This window comes from Aphelocoma coerulescens, chromosome 5 (assembly GCF_041296385.1).
Source record: "Aphelocoma coerulescens isolate FSJ_1873_10779 chromosome 5, UR_Acoe_1.0, whole genome shotgun sequence".
Classification (NCBI taxonomy): domain Eukaryota; kingdom Metazoa; phylum Chordata; class Aves; order Passeriformes; family Corvidae; genus Aphelocoma; species Aphelocoma coerulescens.
Genome location: NC_091019.1, coordinates 25985489 through 26003859, shown reverse-complemented (window position 1 = coordinate 26003859; position 18371 = coordinate 25985489). Strand labels below are relative to the sequence as shown.

The 18371-nt window shown below is 40.7% G+C and overlaps 1 protein-coding gene across 2 annotated transcripts; it reads right to left on the bottom strand.

Moving 5' to 3' along the window:
* Nucleotides 1–18162, bottom strand: ALKBH3 (alkB homolog 3, alpha-ketoglutarate dependent dioxygenase). 2 transcript variants are annotated; one of them, XM_069017169.1, is made up of 9 exons: nt 18065–18162; nt 16580–16686; nt 15447–15481; nt 14528–14575; nt 12826–12929; nt 11510–11598; nt 8305–8514; nt 1707–1805; nt 1–1181 (listed from the first exon to the last, which is right to left on the bottom strand). In XM_069017169.1, exons 1-9 carry the CDS (start codon nt 18132–18134, stop codon nt 1089–1091), a joined length of 855 nt encoding a protein of 284 aa, XP_068873270.1. In that variant the 5' UTR covers nt 18135–18162; the 3' UTR covers nt 1–1088. The 2 variants fall into 2 exon arrangements, with proteins under 2 accessions (XP_068873270.1, XP_068873271.1); XM_069017170.1 differs by lacking the exon at nt 18065–18162 and adding an exon at nt 17676–17784.
* Nucleotides 18163–18371: the final 209 nt, after the last annotated feature.

The following is an 18371-nucleotide window of genomic DNA, read 5'->3' as shown; positions in this document are numbered from 1 at the left end:
TATTTTCTCAACACCAATTTATTCTTACAGTGAAGAGGGACATTAGCTTGCTGAACAATGGTAACGTGTTACAAGGCACAGGGTATTTACCTGTGTTTAGATCCTACTGCAGGCAGACAGTGAAGATGGACCAAACCTATGATTTGATCCAGTACAGTGATGCTGTTTAGCTGCAGTGAGAATTTAACCACATAGGCAGCACTCCTGACTTCACATCCACACTACAGTCACCAGCCCACTGCTTCCCAGCAGCAGGTGAGTCACAGCAGGCAAACTTGAAGGATTCCAGCAAGTCAGCCTGGAATCTGGTCTGAGGTGCTGACTACTGATCTGCAACAGCAGAGGCTCAAGAGATAACCCTCCGAGTGACAGTCTTTAAAGCAATATGCACTGATCCAGGAGCAGGGTTGTCAGGTGTCTCTGTTGCTTGCCTTTGCCTTGTCCTCCTTGTCCTGTCTACATGGATAAACAGCATAAAGTCTGACCACAGAGTGCATGGCAGAAGAGAGCCTTGACCCTCTGTTCCACTAGACACCAGTATAATTCAAGTAGTTATTTAAATTATGAAACTGATTGGTTAATTGGAAGAGGCTCTGCAACCTACAGATAAAAAGCAGTGCACTACCCTTTGGTGAAATGAATAATACCCAGAGATCATCAACAAGTGCAGCTTTCTCATTTCTGTACAGACACATCAGCTTTACATCAAAGAAGCCCATCTTGTTATTACTTCCAACACAGATCATGACTTGGGAGTAAAGGAGAGACAAGACAAGGTGCAAAGCCATCTGCTCACTGAATCTGTCTGCTCCAGTTGGGACCTCTCAAATCTTTCACGTGCTTTGTGCTCTATTAAGAAGAATCACGGTTCACCAAGGTAAAGCCTGTGATTTAGTATCATCTAGTAACATATAATTTCTGTCCACATAACACAGGCAGCTTCTGATTGCCAAAGATCTTCATAATATCAACTCTTTTCCCCATCACTTCAAGGAACTCTGTTCCTGTAAGGCTTCCTTTAAATCTGTAGCAATCTAAGGCTGTAGATCTGCTGTGGGTATATATCCACCAATGTCCAAAGTTGCTCTTCACTTCCAAACTCCATCAGGTTCTGAATAAACGATCCTAAATGTCAAGTTTATCCGTTCATCTCTAGAATGATATTCCTTAGGCACTCGATGCTGTAAGTGGCATTGGGGGAAAAAAAAAAAACAAAACCATGAGCTTGTGCATTTAAAATACAGGTAATCAAACAATGAATAAAACCTTCATTTCCTGTGATGGCTTCTTATTCAGATTTCTGAACACTTAGGTAAGGTAAAAACATCATGTTCTGACTGCTCAGGGACACTGAAAACAAAGAGTCTCTGTATGTTACTGTAGACTTCTGAAATTAAGTTACAACTTTTTGATATTCCAAGTTTTTATATTGATTCTGCTCTTTCCACTGCAGGCTGCAACCTTCACTGTTGAACTTTAATGCTGGAACATCCGAGCTGACTCCTCCTGCATCACTTGGTACATGACAGCAAACCCATTGTTTCTGTGGGTGCTCTGAAATTCTGAGGCAGAAAGCAACACTAATGCCTTGGAAAACAGCTGTGCCACTGGAAGCAGAATGTCCCATACATTCATGGGAGTGCTGCAGCACAGCTGGAAAACTGCACTGCAAGTAAAGTACATAAACAGCGTCAAGGAGTTCTTACCTGCCAATCCTCCTGGGTAGCTCCTTCCATCATCAACAGAGTCCCGTGATCAAGTGGGATTCTAAGTCTTTCTACGTAAGTATAGTCTCCATCCTCTTCCTAGAAAGAAACATTAGACACTGAAGAAGCAGGCACGTGCATTTGTTAGGAAACCAGTCCTCTAGAGCAGAGCTTACAAAGCCTGTGAGGGGGGAGGAGGAGGCTCTTAGAAGACCAAGAAGTCTAAGTAAACCTCTCTGTATCTGTATTTCACGTGAAGCCCAGGAGCCGAGCATTTGAATGATGAAAGAAGCCATTGTATCTCACTGCCTGAACGACACAGGTAAAGTTCAACAACCAGTTCCTGCATTTAGCACAAAGTTCTGGAGTGAGGTTGCAAACCTTTTGGAAACATCTTAAAATAAACAGTTCTGTGTGGAGACATTCTACAATAGCTATCCTAGATTCCAACAGTTCACTACTTCATCAAAAGTAACATCTTCCTGCTATTCTGAATCTGTCTTGTTACAACATTACATGCTGCTATGGCACTAGCTGCTGGAAGAAGAGCTTTTCCTGTTTAAAAAATTTTAAAATCTCCCTTTCCTATAATACCTTGTAAAGCAAGTTGTCTTAAACTTTATAACCACTAAGCAAAACAGAATGCTAGAATAAAAGGCAAATAATTTGCAAACTTCTGTTAAGCTTTCAGATTATGTACAACTATTTTAAAACTCAAATATCACAACTAGACATAGTGACACCCCAGCAGTGGTCTCACACGTGCCACATCAGTGGGAACAGCAACTCTCTATTGCTTTGCACTATCCTTTCCAACTTTAAATCAGATTCATACACTGCTAAGTCAAGTGTGTAGTAGTGCAACTTGAATGAGGTTTGTCCTTTTAAAAGTTCATGGCTTGCTGAAAAGCTCAAAATAATGAAGTAGAGTAACAAATATTGGGAAAATTATGTCCTAAACTGAGTTTGATTTTCAGAAAACCAGCTGGGAATGTGTGTGTGTTTATAAATAAGATGCAGACAGAAAGAGGACTGCACCTTCTAAAATGCAAGAGCTTGGTTGGTATCAAGTCAGCATTAAGAAACATTTTCTTATCTTCAGCTGAAAAAAGGGAAAAAATTCAAAAATAGGTATAAACATGACTGCTGATGAAAAGCAGAGAAATACCACTGCAAACTTACTTATTTCAGAGGATTACATCATTTCACTTTGTGGATGGACAACAGTGTGCTTATTTTTATCTCTTGCTCATCTTAATTAAAAAGGAATTCCAGTAAGATAAAGATTTAGGAGAAAACACCCTTTTCAAAAGCAAGTATGTAAAAACAGCAGTTACTTTCTGGTTTAAATGGGACATCTCTGAGCTCCATTTTACTTAGAAAAAGAGATTTTTATGTCAATTTACTTTGGAAAGCCAATGAAGTTAGACAAAAAGTTTTTACTTTCTTACATGTCATTACTGACACTGTCAATCAAAGCTCATTTCAGAACTTTTATTCCTAGAGCTGATGTCAGACATACAGAAAGCTCACTTGACTTTCAGAGGCCAAGGAGTTTATGAAGGAAATTTATTTTTGACATCTACAGTGGAAAAGACTTTCTGGTAACAAACGTGGAAAGAAGTGTATCAGGTGACTTCTTTATGTTCACTTTGTAACTCTACACACGTACTACAAAACTAGGTACAGCAAAGCAACTGTTATGCTTTTTAATATACTAGAATTATCCTAAATTTGAGTTACACATTTAATACCATCCAAGCTTTATACTATCCAAGTACACTGGTTAAACCTTTTTTCGAAATCCTTCATTACAATAACTACAGTTAATAAGTCAGGAAAGCTCAGTGTGAGTTGATGGGAAGAGGTGAATACAAAATCTGTAAGAACTCCTGGAGTCCATCAAGGTTGTTTTCTTGAAATGCTATCAAAATCAAAAAGAGAAAAGATCTAGTATAAATCCATATAAATCACCCAAGTTTGTTTCTTAAGTCTCAGGAAAGTTTACAGCTATAGTACTAGGAAATGGTTTCTGGACAGTGTAGAGGAATCTTCCATTATAAGGAAAAGTAAATGGAAACATCCTGTAGAAGAATGTATAAATAATAATGCAGTTATACAGGCAAATGATGCAAAGTCATTTTCAGTGGCAAAAGTCAGCATCTTTCATGGAGAATGCTGGTTTCTAGTCTTCTGCTTCACCTATTCACCTATTACCCTTACAAAAGTTCAAATCCTGTATTTTTCAGATTTCATCTAGATTGTATCCCTATTTTCCAGTTTACTCCTCTAGCACCAGCTGTGTAAACACCATCCTCCACAACAAAGTAGTCTCATCTATCAATACTCCTGCATTTTAACATGTTTATTCTCACTGTCTCTGACAAAATCCTCACTGCAGTTCTTTTCTCTACAGATTCATTAATAATGAATACCAGTTATACTGCCCTTTCCTCACATAATGCATTGGCCTGCCTACACAGGCCTACCTTTGAACTCCTTCAGTCCTTCTGCATCTGAGCACTCCCTTCCTCCTCTCAGCTTGTCTACAGCTTCTCAAGTCCTGCCAATACTGGTGGACAACACCTCCTCCTCCTCTGCAGCCACCACTGTCTGTGAGTCTCCTTCATGCCAATCTAAAAGTCCAACCCTCTTCATCTTGATCTGAATCTTCTACCATGCTCCACATATCCCCACATTCATCTTCAATTAGGTCTGTTAAAACACAAAGGGTTATTTTTCTGCTGTTTCCAGAAGTATTAGGAGATCCTTACCTTCTGCTAGAAAAAAGGACCGTGCTTCAGTGATTCATTTGAAGGACAGACCCATCTGAAGGCTGATTCTTAGAATCACAAATATCCTGCTACTATCTAACAGGCGTGAAGCTCCCTCCCTTCCCAGCAGCCACTGGTTTCCTTGGTTACAGGTGGAAGAAGAGCAAGCTAACACTTGGATTTCTAACTCCTTCCACAGTTCACACAGCCATTCACTGGACAACCACCCACCCGGTCCCTATGGCACCCACACCTCTGCCACAGGGCACCTCCCAGTGGAACATGGGAGCTTAGTGGGACATCAGGTATCACCCTTCCTGGCTGTACTAACATTCCCCACTCAGCTTCCAGGAGGACACAATCAGATAACCTGGCACTGTCTCAGAGCAGAGCAGTGACAAGCAATAGTGAAAAGCGGTGGTGAGGCTGTATTGGAAACACCCATCCCACAGAGTGAAATCACTTCCTCTGGACTGGGAGGATAAAGTCGTGCCCAAGTGGGAATGGGGCTTGAGGCTGTGTGGGGAACGGGAGGAGGTGACGGTGCCACACTGGTGACACTTATGCTACAGGTAAGCACGAGAGCACTCATTGACTCAACCAATAGCTTGTGAACTGTGTATGAATCACAGCTCTAAAGCAAAGCATTTGTCTCCTGCTTCCAGTGTAGGCAGGAGCTACAATGATGGGGGCAGGGGGAACAAGGAAGCAGGAGCAAGGTTAAAGTAATTTACTGGAACTAGAAGAAAAAAATAGAAGAAACCAGATCACTGTAGACTTTGAACTATGAAGCAGGCATCCAAAAAAACCTTAGAAACCATTTAAAGCAAAGGAAAAGTATCAGCTGCTATCATGTAACTGGTCCAAATAAACAGAAAAGGCTGTATTTAGAAAAAATAATGCTTAAAAAGAAAAATTCCAGCAGGCAGAATAAAACAGTTTCTGGCGTCATGTTAATTCCCCTGATGTCTCCTTATTCCAGTGAGGAATTTACACCTGAAATTATTTGCAGCTTTTTTTACATGCACTGGGCTGAAATTCTGGTAAGAATTATTTCTACTTATCCACAAAGGATGCTTGTTTAAGCAGATACAAATAGTCCATGCATGTCTCTACACTCCTTTACCCTCTATTATATGATGAACACTTAGCCAGTACAATGATCACCAGAAAGTAAAACAGAAGACTGAACCTTTCTCTCCCCTCACCCTAGAACAATTTTCAGGATAATAAAAAAAACACTTAAACCTAAGTAACTTCTTTTCATTTTTGACAAGTGAAAAAAGATTTCAGATTGTGTGATTGCTTCAGAGTGACGTACATAAACACTATCAAATTACTAACAGACAGTTGTCAAAATTCACATAAACATGCACAAAAAACCCAACCCATCAACACTACTGGTCATCTTTTCAGTTACAGAAACAGGACTTTATTCACTATCAGCTTCATCCACATTTCAAGATATAATCTAGAAGATATTTGTAGAGATACCAACATGAACTGAAGTCTCTGAAGGCTCTGATCTAGTACTCTTCAACTGCCCTTCAAGCTGTGACCTCACTTGTGGTACACAGTGTTTTGTTGCAGTGCATGATCCCACACAGGAAACCACTTTTTTTTCCCAGTACCATTTATCCACAGTGATGTTCTACATCTCTCATCTTGTATGTTCATTTTATCTTTCATCTCAAAATCCTTAAAAGTATTCACAAGAACAGAGAGAAACAAAGGCCTTTGAAACCCTAGAACCTGAAATAGCAGAATGTTGGCCCTTAAAGAGGTTTAATTTTGAGTGGAAAAGGATATACTTTCTATTTCCCTCCTCAATGAAGACTAACTCTGGAAAACCCAATGTACTGATACTGGCAGACTGCAAACCAGGGAGAGCCTGAATGCCTGTGATGACTGTTAATCTGAATTCCTTTTCCCTAGATTACATTCCTCTTCCTGTAACTTGCTTTTTAACAAAAGAATGATCAAATTTCAAAGATCTACAATCAGTTTTAACTTTCTCTTAATGAAAGAGAGAATGCTACAGTACAATAGAGTATGAAAATTAATTCTTTGGTGGTACAGCCTGAAAGGTTGTAATTTCCATCAGAGCCTCTTGTAACTCCCACTTGCCAAAGCATCTATTGTCATAGGATGCTCTCAGGAAACTGCAGGCTTTGGCAATGTGCAAAGAATACGTAATGTGTGCCATGTAATTATTAAGTATGAGTTCCCTTAGGCACAGGACACACTTAATAGCAACTATTTCAAAGATCTGCACGTGGGCATTCTACCTCAGAAAAAAAGGTATGTCACACTTGCAAAAGGAATACACTTCACAGGTAGCAAGACTCAGCTAGTCAGAAATAATCAGGTCGAAGGTGCTAAAGAGAACAAATGAGGAGAGCTTGAGGGATACATCTATAGAAAACCATCCATCCCTGGAAGAAAAGGGAAGAAATCGTGCAGTACAGATCAAACAAGGCAGCCAAGTATGAATGGCACAGACTGAATTCCCCCTTTGGTAATAGTGGGTGTCTTTTCAGAAAATCTATAAAAAAAAGCATCTTACTCAAGAACTAGGACTGATTTTTAAGACAGAACCTGCGAAGTTTATACTGAAGTTTAAGTGTATTTTGTTCTAATTCATCAATGGGGAATACAGGCACTTCTAAAATGAATCCAAGCATCATTTATAGTTTTCTACAGGAATAAACTTTCCAGCTGACATTTTATTATAAACACAGCATCAGGGATACTTACTCATGCTATGCTCACTGACATAATAGACTGGTTATGTGATCTCATGCTCAGGGACCAAGGTTAAATTCACTTCAGGCAACAAAGAATTTACAAATTGGAGAACTGGTGAAAAACACAAACTATTTGTTTTCTGGCTCAATTTCTGACCTTTGCTGTCCAAGACTAGGTGACCCAAGGTGACTCTTGATGGGCAGACTTCAGTATGGCAGCACAGAGTTTCCCTGTTGGCTGGTAATTACCACCTCTGCTTTCTGTACTACTTACTCCAAATAAATAGCAACACAAGCAGATAGCAAACATCTTTCCAAAGTTGTCAAAGACTGCACAAGCAGAAAATTCATCTGAAATAGGACACCCTAAAATAAGGCCTGTATTCTCAACACAGGTGAATCCTTTACTTGGATAAATACAAACTGTAAAGTTTAAGCTGGCTTGCAAACACCGCATTCCCAAGCATTTTATCCAGAAAGAGTATTCAATATTGAATCACCAATTAACTCCTGAAAGGATATTCCACACATCTCCTTATGAAAGCAGAGGATCTCTGTTTAGTCTGTGAGTATGATGTGACAGTTTCCATGGTATTTTATGGAGAAGAAATGAGCTTTTTCCCTTTGTTCACTGCCCCTCAATCTGAACACACACATGTCAAAATGTGAACATTGTTAAGAGGATTTTTACTTACAAGAGCAGTCAGAACTACTCTTCATCCCACGTACACTCTGCATTACATAACGTTGGCCTGAGTTTAAGAAAATGGTAGCAACTCTTTGATTCATTTGCACGGTGTAAGTCCACTTCCAGCACCACTGATCTCATTTTAAGTACCAGGAAGGGCCCTTATTTGGGCAGAAGACTGCCCAGGTTCCAATTTCACTGCAGCACTACATTACACTGCTGCACATTAATAGAGTGGTCCCATCCCCATCCTCAGGATGTCGCAGTCAATTCAAGAGATTTCTTGATCCCTATACTTACTCCACAGAACTTTAGAAGTTGTGCTTTCAGAGAGAACAACAAACATATAAGTAGCTCTAAGACTCTCTCAGTATGATATGAACACTCACAGGGGAAGGTTTCTTCCTCATCTCAAAGGTCCGAGTAGCACCGAAGCTGAGGGAGGCGATGACAGGGTTTTTTCCCAGCGATGGCTCGTCGTCGCTGTGCCAGTCCACACTGTCCTTCTCATTTCGGTAGAGGTTGCAGAGAAGAGAGTTGAAGGTGTAGTCAGTGAGCTCCTCAATGCGCTCCTTCAGCATGGTCAGCAGAGGATGCCACTGCAGTCAGGACAGAGGGGGAGGGTAAATGCCATGAACGCAGGCCAAGGGCACGTAATTCAAGACAGAAGGCGAAAACTACTAACAAACAAAATATACTGCACTTTAATCACAATAAAATTAAAATCAAACAAATGACTCACAGCAATCCTGATGATATCTTTAGCAAAGTGGAGGAATGGGCTGGGCTTTCTGCAAAATATGCACACGTTACCCATCGCTCAATACTAAATCATCTCTTAAAACTCTGAAGCCAAGCTGCCTTTCATACTAATGGAGGCAATCAGTGACTAAATGACACTGCTCTCAATTGCCTGCAGCTGCTGACAGAGAACAAGAGGAAAGGTTGGCCTAACGTGGCCCTCTGTCCGCATTCTGTTAGCACAGCTTGTTGAGCTCAACTCATCACCTCTTGGGGTTTTGACTCTGACACTGTAACTTTTCAGTGGGTCACAAAACCAATGACACTGGCCCTGGATTTCATCCTTCCCTTTGCTAACATCTTGCTGAGCCCACAGCTAGCTGAGGGAAGCTCTGCACATTCCATTACAACTCAGTCCAGTTATTTACTGTTATAAACTTACACCATGACTTTCATCTGTCAGAGTGCTTTTAAGAACTACACAAATACATAAAGAAAATTTAAAAGCCAAAGCAATGTAGGGAAGAATTTTTGCCCATTATATAAGCAGAAACAGAGATCAAGAGAGGATAAGAAACTGATTCCAAATCTCCCAGTGCACCACCAGCAGAAGAAACAACAGACACACTAGAAATATTTTCTAGTATCCACCTCTAATAAACAAGGCTGCACTACCCTCTTTCCAAGCTTCCTCAAGTTTAACAGGTATTTAACTTATTGGTTACACTGCAGGAGCCTCAACATATCATCCTTCTCTATTGGGGTATTTCTAGCTAAGTCACGTCTTCAACAATTAAGCATCATGTGAGTAATTAATTCTAGATAAACATAGCTTGCAGCTATGGGACATGTAGGGAAAGCAGTAATACCACCCAAACCCTCCCCCCAAAAAAAGTTTGCTTGCAACTGGGCTGCCTGAATTTGCAGAAGAGTTCAACAAGAATTATTGAAAGCACTTTTCAGTGACCAAGCAGGACTAGATTTCTTCAACTCCCATCACAGATGTATTACTAAAATGTTACCATACGGTGAATTTTTCAATGTAGTTGAAAGACCACTACAAACCTGCAGCAGTGGAAGTAGCTTTTGTTGAAACGTTACTGCGTCACCAACTCTATCACTGCTTACAAAGAAACATTTTCTGATACCAAAACTCATTTAAGCATAAACACTGGATTATATCTATATTATACATGTAATCTAGTCTGGATTATTATATTATCTAGTCTGCATTATATTATCTAGTCTGCATTATATCTATATTATAGATGCAATCACACCGATTTTTATCAAACAAAAAAGGAGGGGCACAAAACTAATTACTCCTACAGATCAAATGTTTAAGGCAGTAATCAGTTTTGGTTAAGCTGTGCACGAAGTTACATTTTACTCAGGATATTTTTGTGATAGAAATTCTATTCTACAGGTAAGGACTGTGCTCTTTACACCATCCCCTGCTTCTTCTAAGCTGCAGGTACTTCCACTTGCAAAGCTGAGTGAAATGTCCATGTGCAGTGTGCTCATAGATCTGCCTACAGGCAGCTTCCAGACAGGGAAGGGCTGGCTTCCAGCTGTGCAACTTCTCCAGTGCATCTCACTTTCTGCTTGAGTTTCTTCCTCTCAGTAAAAATCAGAATTATTCAGGAATAAAAGACAGAACCAGCATGAGTGACTCATTTAGGCCTTGTACCTTTTGGATGAGAGAAATAAGCCAGTGGCCCAATGAGCGCTAACTCACAACTTGATGCAAACTGAAATGAAACCTTGAATTCAGGGTACATGGGCTCTATCCAATCTCTGAGTAGCAATAAGTTTCACAACAGGCAGTTCTGAACTGGATTTAAATCATTAGTGTACAACAGAATGATTCTGTGAGGGCACTTCCAATCCCTAAAGCCATTCAGCTTTCAGAAAAGCCCATTTAAAATAATATTTCACAAATGAGTACCAAAGAAAAGCCTGGTTTTCCACTACGAGTTCTGTAGGCCATAGAATTTTTAACTACAGTATTTTTGAGACTACAAAATCTTTGCAGCTCATCATGTTAAATAGCACCTTTCCAACTCTTCCCAAACTGAGCTCTGCTAGATGGTATCCCACTCTGGCAGCAGTTCTGGGACTTGGGACACTTTTCCCTCATGCTATCCAGCTTTCAACAGTGACACCTAATTACTGCCATGGAAATTTTAAACAAAGCAATACCAAGAGACAGACTATGGGACAACAGGCTGAGAAAGAGAGAGAGAGAGAGGGAGAGAAAACAGGAACAAAATATCACTGAGTCACTCAGAAGGTTTTTAACTCTTCCAAAACAGTGTGGGAAATTATATGCTACAATCTGGAATTGCTGATCAGATGAGTTGCATGTGTGATTTTCATAGCATCCACATAGGAATCAAAATATGCCTAAACTCTCATTTAAGCAGTATGGAACCTAAGTGTTTCTGAAAGTAGCTATTTCGGTAATTGGCATTACTGTATCTTTACAACAAAAACTCAGTACAACTGTGTGCAGTGCAATCTGCCATATAAAGATCCTTGCAGTCAGTCACACAGAGCAATTCACAGTTTTGTCCAAAACTACAATGACCCAAAGCCAAACTTTGAACTCTAGAGTAGTAACTTTCTTTTAGCAACATTTAGCAACTAAATCATGCTCCTCTCAGTCAACTCACTCAAAGTGTATTTTATAAAACTGACCACACTCCAGCAGAATCTTCTGCTGATCACAAATTAAATGTTAACAGATACTCTAGATAACTAGAGGACAGAGGGAACTTTTGTCCCTTGATCTCTGCAAAGGATTTCTCTGTAGACAATAATTAAAACACATACATCTAAACATATACATACATTTGGATTTGGCTGCATTGTTATTCTGGAGTATGTGTAAGGAAGTTCCCCATACCAGGATGTAAGCCGTGGTTCCTCAAAAGATACTTCTGAAAAAAAAGAAAAACAGGAAGACTTTCTCAGTTGCCTTATTGAAGGATCTGAAAGTGGAAAGATCATGCAATTCTGCCAAGAAACTTGATCAAAAAGAGATTGTCCATTCCCCTAAAGTTAAAAAGGAGCCCCTTAAAATCCTCAGCTTTACATAATGAACACAAATGAAGGAATGAAATTATTCACAATTAGGTGTGCATCTGCAGGTGAAATTACTTTGCCAAAATCCTGGAAACGCATCCATTTTCTTACCCCTATGCCAGACAAAGCAGGGACTGGATGAGTTAAAGACAGCAGATGAAACTGAAATTTTATTTATACATCTGGCTTGTTTTACATTCACCTAGTTCTAGTGCCCAGTATGCTGGCATAAGTTGCAAGATACAAATGGCTCCACTGGAAAGGGTGAAGTAGAAAGGACTGCAACATCCATGGGACATTACAGAAACAAAATGTAGCAAGGCTGCACACAATATATTGTCAAATATGTGTGTGTTCTGTGGTATAACACAAACATCAGGTTAAAAATACTTTCAGCTTCTGAAAAGACTATCTTGGCAACTATTTCTCATGCTTGGCAGGTTAACATTCTGCATTATACCGTCCCCTTTATTGCCAACCAAGGAACACACATGGTGTGTGTCTTCACACATGGTGAAGACATTTTCTAGCCCCATCTAGTAACTACTCTGATACATTATGTTACATCGGTTCCTGACTGAAAGCGGAATTTAGCTAGAACAGGTGCCCCTTAGTGAACAAATCCAGAATAGCAGCCTCTTCTCCTACTACATACTGGAACTAAGAAGTAAAGCCAAAGCAAAGAACATGCAGCTGCTGGGATTTTAAATAAAAGAGGCAAAAAAATACACCTCATGGAAGAAACCTCCAACAACACAATTCTTGCAGCATTGCTGGGAGATTGTATGAAGGGATGGTGACCAGACTTAACCTTAAAATGAGTGAGAAAAAGAACTGGAGACGACAGAAGAGACCAAGATTCCAATTTTAATGTGGAAAGATCTCACTTAGTTGGCAATAGTAACACGGTATTAGAGATTGAAAAGTAAGCTGCAGTAGTCTTCAGATATGCATGGAAAACCTGCATGGAAACTTGAAGAAGTGGTAACACTGAAAATGAAAACCAATTGTAAACAATGCACAGACCCTGTTATGGAACCGACCTGTGAATGACCTGAAAAGGTGCTCTACGCACTCCTTACCCTGTCTGATGTGAGTTCGCTGACCCCAGGGTATGTCTTGGAGGAGTTGCTCAAACATCCAGTCTGCTTGTTCTGAGTCAACAAAGCCAGGAATCAAATGAATCCTAAAGATGAAAAAGATAGAGAAATGTATATTCCTTCCATTTTTCTTTTTCTGCTTTGGGAAAATATTTTAATTTCCAGGATTCCCAAAGGAGCTAAAACTGGCTGTAATGCATCATATCAAAAGTCAAAGCCCAGTATCCTGCTTCTGACCACAGCCAAAAGCAGGTGTGAAGGAAAGAAGAGCTCCTGTTGAGTCTTACCCTCACCAAATGTATGTAATTGCTTTTCAAAACTTATAAAAACATATGACAACCAACAATATACCACGAATTCCAGAATCAGCCACATGCTGTTAAAAATGGCATCCTTCTGCTTCTTATTATCTTCACACCTGACAAATCAGATAGCCCTGATTATGGTAATACAATCAACATAAGTAAATAATTGCCCCTTATTCACCATCTCCACATCACTTAAAATTTGATAGCCCTTTATCCCTACTGCCATTTCTATTCCCCTTTTCGAAGCATAAGGAAAAGTATTTAGCATAAGGACAGTATTTAATGTCTCCTATTTTATCATTTCCATATGTAAATTTAGTATTTTGATTGGACTAACAGTCATCCAAGGATTAGAGCCACTGCAGTGGGCTGCAGAGTAGGAATGCTGCTAAAAGCAGTTTATTCTCTCAAGCATTCCATGGCCCAAAGATGTCATAATAAGAGTATATAGTAAAGGTGTTAAACAAAGATGCAAATCTGATTATTAGCTTTCCAGAAATAGATATATTCCATCAGTGCATTACGAAAAGAAACTCCAAAAAATGTAGGATAACCCAGCTGGCTGGGTATCTTGTCTCTTTCCAGCTGGTCAAAGCTTTTACTTTTCAAAATGCTTTAAGAATTTATTTGCATCTTTAAAAGAACCTATGATGAAAGGACAAAAATAAAATAATACAATAATCAGAAGAAATTAACTCAAATAAACACACAAAAAATTACTATGCCCTTGGCATTTTTTCCACTGTTAATAAAAATCTATCAAATTCAGAAGAAGAGGATTAATATCGATATTGCAGCTAAGTCAGCAAGGTAAAATGTATTTTAGTTAGTAGGAATCACAGAACAACTAGGTTTTGTTTTGAAGTGTCCTGAAGCTGAAATAAGTAAGGCATGGCATATAAGCAGAAAGGAAAATCCTGAAGTTACCACGATTGCCTAAAGTTAAATGTTTTTTTTAGAGTGATTTAAAACAATTCCAATTTACAGCTACAGGTTTTGGGCCACTCTTTAACTGTAGAACACAGACATCACACACTTGCTAACACAGGAATACTGATCCAAATTTGCAGCAGCAAGTCACTGTGAATCGTGACAGAAATGAAGATAGCCCCTTGTCCTTATTCTGCAAAGAGCACTGGATGCAGTATGCACCAGATGTCAGGAGGTTTATTTTTCTTCTGTTCAGTGCTGCTCAGAACCACCTAAGTCCCTGCTACCTAACACTCAAAAGTATTTCCAGAAGTACTTTAACCAGATGATGCACAGAAGAGCAGTGTGCAGCTGCTAAAGTCAAAACCCTCTGCAGAGACTGGACTTCAGAAAGCTGAGTATCACCACGTCACTCTGCAAAGGCAAATAATGCTTCCTCCACTTACCTAGAAATGCCAGTTGGTCCCTTGCTGAGCTCATACACACCAGGCTTGCTGAGGATGTAGAAAGGAGAGTCATCAGCAAGACAAGCAAGAAATTAGACTGAGCAGCACAGACTAGAATTGCTGTAGGCCTGGACTAGGGAAAGTTTTCTTTAAAAAAGAAAAGAAAGTTAAAAAAGGGAAGAAATAATGTCCTGGACATAAAGGTCAGAGTAAGGCAGCAAGGTGTGCTGCAGAAGCAAATGAGTTGTGTGTATGTCCTGTCCCTCCTTCCACCAAAGGCTCAGTACACAGTTTTAGAGCTCTTAGAAAAAAATAAAAGAGATGCCACAGGGAATCTCAAGGAGACAACCATACATGACTGCACTCAGATCACTATGTTTGGATTTATAAGTACACTGAGGAAGAAAATTCTGCCAAGATAGCCAAACTGAAGCAAGCTGGATTTTCAATATCTCTAACTTCACCATACACCACCACACTTTGTCATGCTTCATGCCAAAGTTATCCTGAGAAGATCCCCATTTCAACACAAAGGGTAAGTAACATACAAATACCCAGCTTCACTATGACACCATCTATCAGCTACTTCTCTGAGCCCTGAAAGAAGCTGCCATACCAGCTATATTTCTGGTATATTCCAGAGTAACTAATTTCCAGCACAGTTTACACTGGGACTGTCCCAGGAAAACGTACACTGCTAACCAAAGGAGACATGCTGGCAGCCGTGCTAAACCAGAATGTCCAACTGATTATGATTACTGGCTTCCCAGCTACACCAAAGGCATAAAAACCAGCTAACAGACTTGGACTCTCCTCATAATACACTCAGCTCATGATAAAAGGGTTAAAAGCCACAATTTCTACTCTTATCAACCACGACGACAGAAAAAGTGCACAGAGAAGTCCGCAGGGTACTCACTCTATCACACCTGCCTCAGGAACTCTGCGCTCCACCTGAAAGGTAACAAGACAGTACACGGTGAATATCAAAGTACCTGGCACTCTCCAGTCACACAGAACTCATGGTCATCTCTAGTGACTCTGTGAAGCCACACACTGATAAAGCCAGTAAGAAAAACACACCTCAGGGCAAGAGGGAAGTAGTAACAGCTCACCCACACCCTCCTCGCCCCAGAAACTCTCAAATGCAGCTACCATTGCAGGCTGGTTTTTAGCCACCAACTGCCCCCTAAAGGACATTGATTTCTAAATTATTTGGATTACTACAGTACTCGCTATTTATCAACTTCAATCAAGAAAATTCTTACCTTTATGTCGATAAAAACACCCTTATGAAGTAAAAATTTAGAGCAACCCTAAGAAGCATGAACAAACCCTAGGCCTCAGTCAAATGAGCAAAACACAAGAGAGATCACACATAGCAGGAGCTTACACTGTAAAGCTGTCTGCACAGCTGAGATAGCTGTACTTTGTTAAAAGACAAACAGAGTAGTTTAATCCAGCCTTGGCTATCATTCTGGTTGTCTCAGGGATTTATGCTTCTCTTCTCTGCGCTCAGTAGAGTTCTGATTTCAAAGGAGTTACTGCACTGAGCCAACAAGAGGATCAAAATATAGTATTATATAGATAGCAGGTTTCTGCCACAGAGAAAAGAGATTCTTCCCAGACCATCTTCAGCACTTCCAAGCCAACATGACAGCCTTTCAAGTAAGTCTAGCTTAGAAAGAAGTGCTCATGATTATTTTTCTCCCCAAGCAAGGAAGTGCCCCAACTCTGCATAGAGCACAACATCCTTCATCAGCTGATGGGACATGAAGTCTATAAAACAAATCCCATGCCCTTCTCCTGTAGCAAGACAGATATCCCATAACTTTCTGTTTGCCATATATGCCAAACAGTTGCAAACTCTGCTTAGTAAAAGCTCCAAGTTCAGTTTAGGTGAGTTTTTTATTGTTTTGAAACAATGGACTATATTTATATATTCTATATAAATGGACTTTAGTCTCATTTAAATAATGGACTATATTATCCTTTCTCTCATTTGAAGTTTAATAACAGATGAGATTCTGCTAGTTACCAGGAAATTTTTACCTCTGATGGCTTTTCAAAGACAAACTGCTTTTGAGTATGATCTTTCTGCCTCCATGCTGGTCTGGCACCTGCAGGGGCAAGGCTGTTGGCCACAGGTGCCTTAGGTGCTAAAGCAGAGAGAGAAAGAAGAAAGGATCACATGAACTGAATATCACTATACAAAAAATATAGTTAGGTAAACTTATAGAATCATTCCTTAGAGTATTCTCCTCTGCTTGGCAGAGACTGAAGGAAATTGCCAAACCTAAGAGCTAAAACAGCAGTTAAATAAGAGTTAAAATTGCACAGGAACTGAAATTTTTATATATATATATATATATATATATATATATATATATATATATATATATATGTGTTATTCATAGACAAACAAAACTGAAAGCATACTTTCATCAGAAGGGATGACATCAATAACTTTTCAATTCTACAACAAACACCCATCACACATCAGCAGAAATTGCTCCATGCAGCTAAGCTGCTTCCCTCTCTATTCCTCTTCTTAGGAAAAAAAAAAGTGAGAAAAAGACTTTTATTAAAACAGGATTTTTAAACCACAGAGAAAGTGGAAGAGCAACTTAGGCACACCACTTCAGGTGTTTTATTTACACATGCAAACAGGCTTTAAAATGGACCAGAAACACAAAGTCTTCACTCTGTATAATTCAAACAATGGGGAAAATAATGGGTTTTTAAATCCCCCTAGGAAAAGGAGGAATGAAATGCACCTGTGACAGAAAATTTTGAGGCCACATACACAAGTCAAAATAGTTGGCTATTTTTTTCATTATTAAAAAAATCAGCTTGTCTAGGATGCTCAGTCTGCAGAGATATGGGAGCTTTATGGAAACTGTAATCAGGTGAGTGGAACATGTTTTGAGGATGTTCACAAAAACAAACCAGTCTCTCTTGCAAGACTGGAAACCTTCAAAGTGCTCCTCTGCCTCTGCACTCCTTGGTTACAATGTCTGCTAAAAACACCTTGATGTTAGCTCCATCCCTTTCCACTACTTCTCTATTTTACAATGTTTCCACCGTGAAAAGCTAAACGAAGGCACATAACGCGTTTCATGAATAAAAAGTGGCTGATTGTTCTTACAGAAGTCAGCTCCACCAAACACTATTGGTCTCATTCAAGCTGCCCAGAGATGCGAACGACACGCTTCACCTCAATGTGCCCATTAGCAACACATCCATACCCTGCGTTCTGCATCCAAAATCGCCGCACCTGTGGCACACGCGCAAATTTTACTTAAAAACTGGGTTCGAACACCTGCAGTTCAGTTACCGACGGCAACGGGGGAAACGGGGCCAGCCCTCGGGGCCGAGCAGCGCGATCGGAAAGCGCAGCCAGAGCCCAGCCCCGCTGCCCGCCCCGTGGTGCCCAGGACGGCAGCGGAGAAATCCCCGCCGCCGGCAAGGAAGGGAAGGGCAGTCCCCGGCCGGGGTGCCGCACACCGCGGCCAGGCGGCTGTGGGCGCTCCTTACCTGCGGGCCGCGCCGCTGGGGCCCCGGCCCAGCCGCCCTGCACCCGGACCCGCTGCCGCCTCTCCGCCATGCCCGGCCCGGCCCGGGCCCCGCCCGCCTCCGCCCCGGGCCTGCGCCTGGCCCGGCTGTGGGGCCGCAGCTCCGCCCGCCGGCCGCACGCAGCGGCAGAGCTTTAGTTAAAGGGGCCCCGGCCCTGGGAAGGCAGCGGCGCCCACCTCGCCTCCCACCCTGCGTGTCCCATTCCAGCAGGGGAGTGAGAGTGCACCCCAGGTGTTGCATGGCGCCGGTAACAAAAACATTTTTGGAA

What these genes read in the sequence shown, in the direction of transcription:
- ALKBH3 (XM_069017169.1), bottom strand. Translation starts at nt 18,134, where the DNA reads ATGGCGGAGAGGCGGCAGCGGGTCCGGGTGCAGGGCGGCTGGGCCGGG. An exon ending in CCCAGCGGCGCGGCCCGCAG is followed by an intron (nt 16,687 to 18,064) that starts GTAAGGAGCGCC and finishes TCTCTGCTTTAG; the next exon opens with CACCTAAGGCACCTGTGGCC. An exon ending in CAATGCAGCCAAATCCAAAT is followed by an intron (nt 8,515 to 11,509) that starts GTATGTATATGT and finishes TCCTGACTGCAG; the next exon opens with TGGCATCCTCTGCTGACCAT.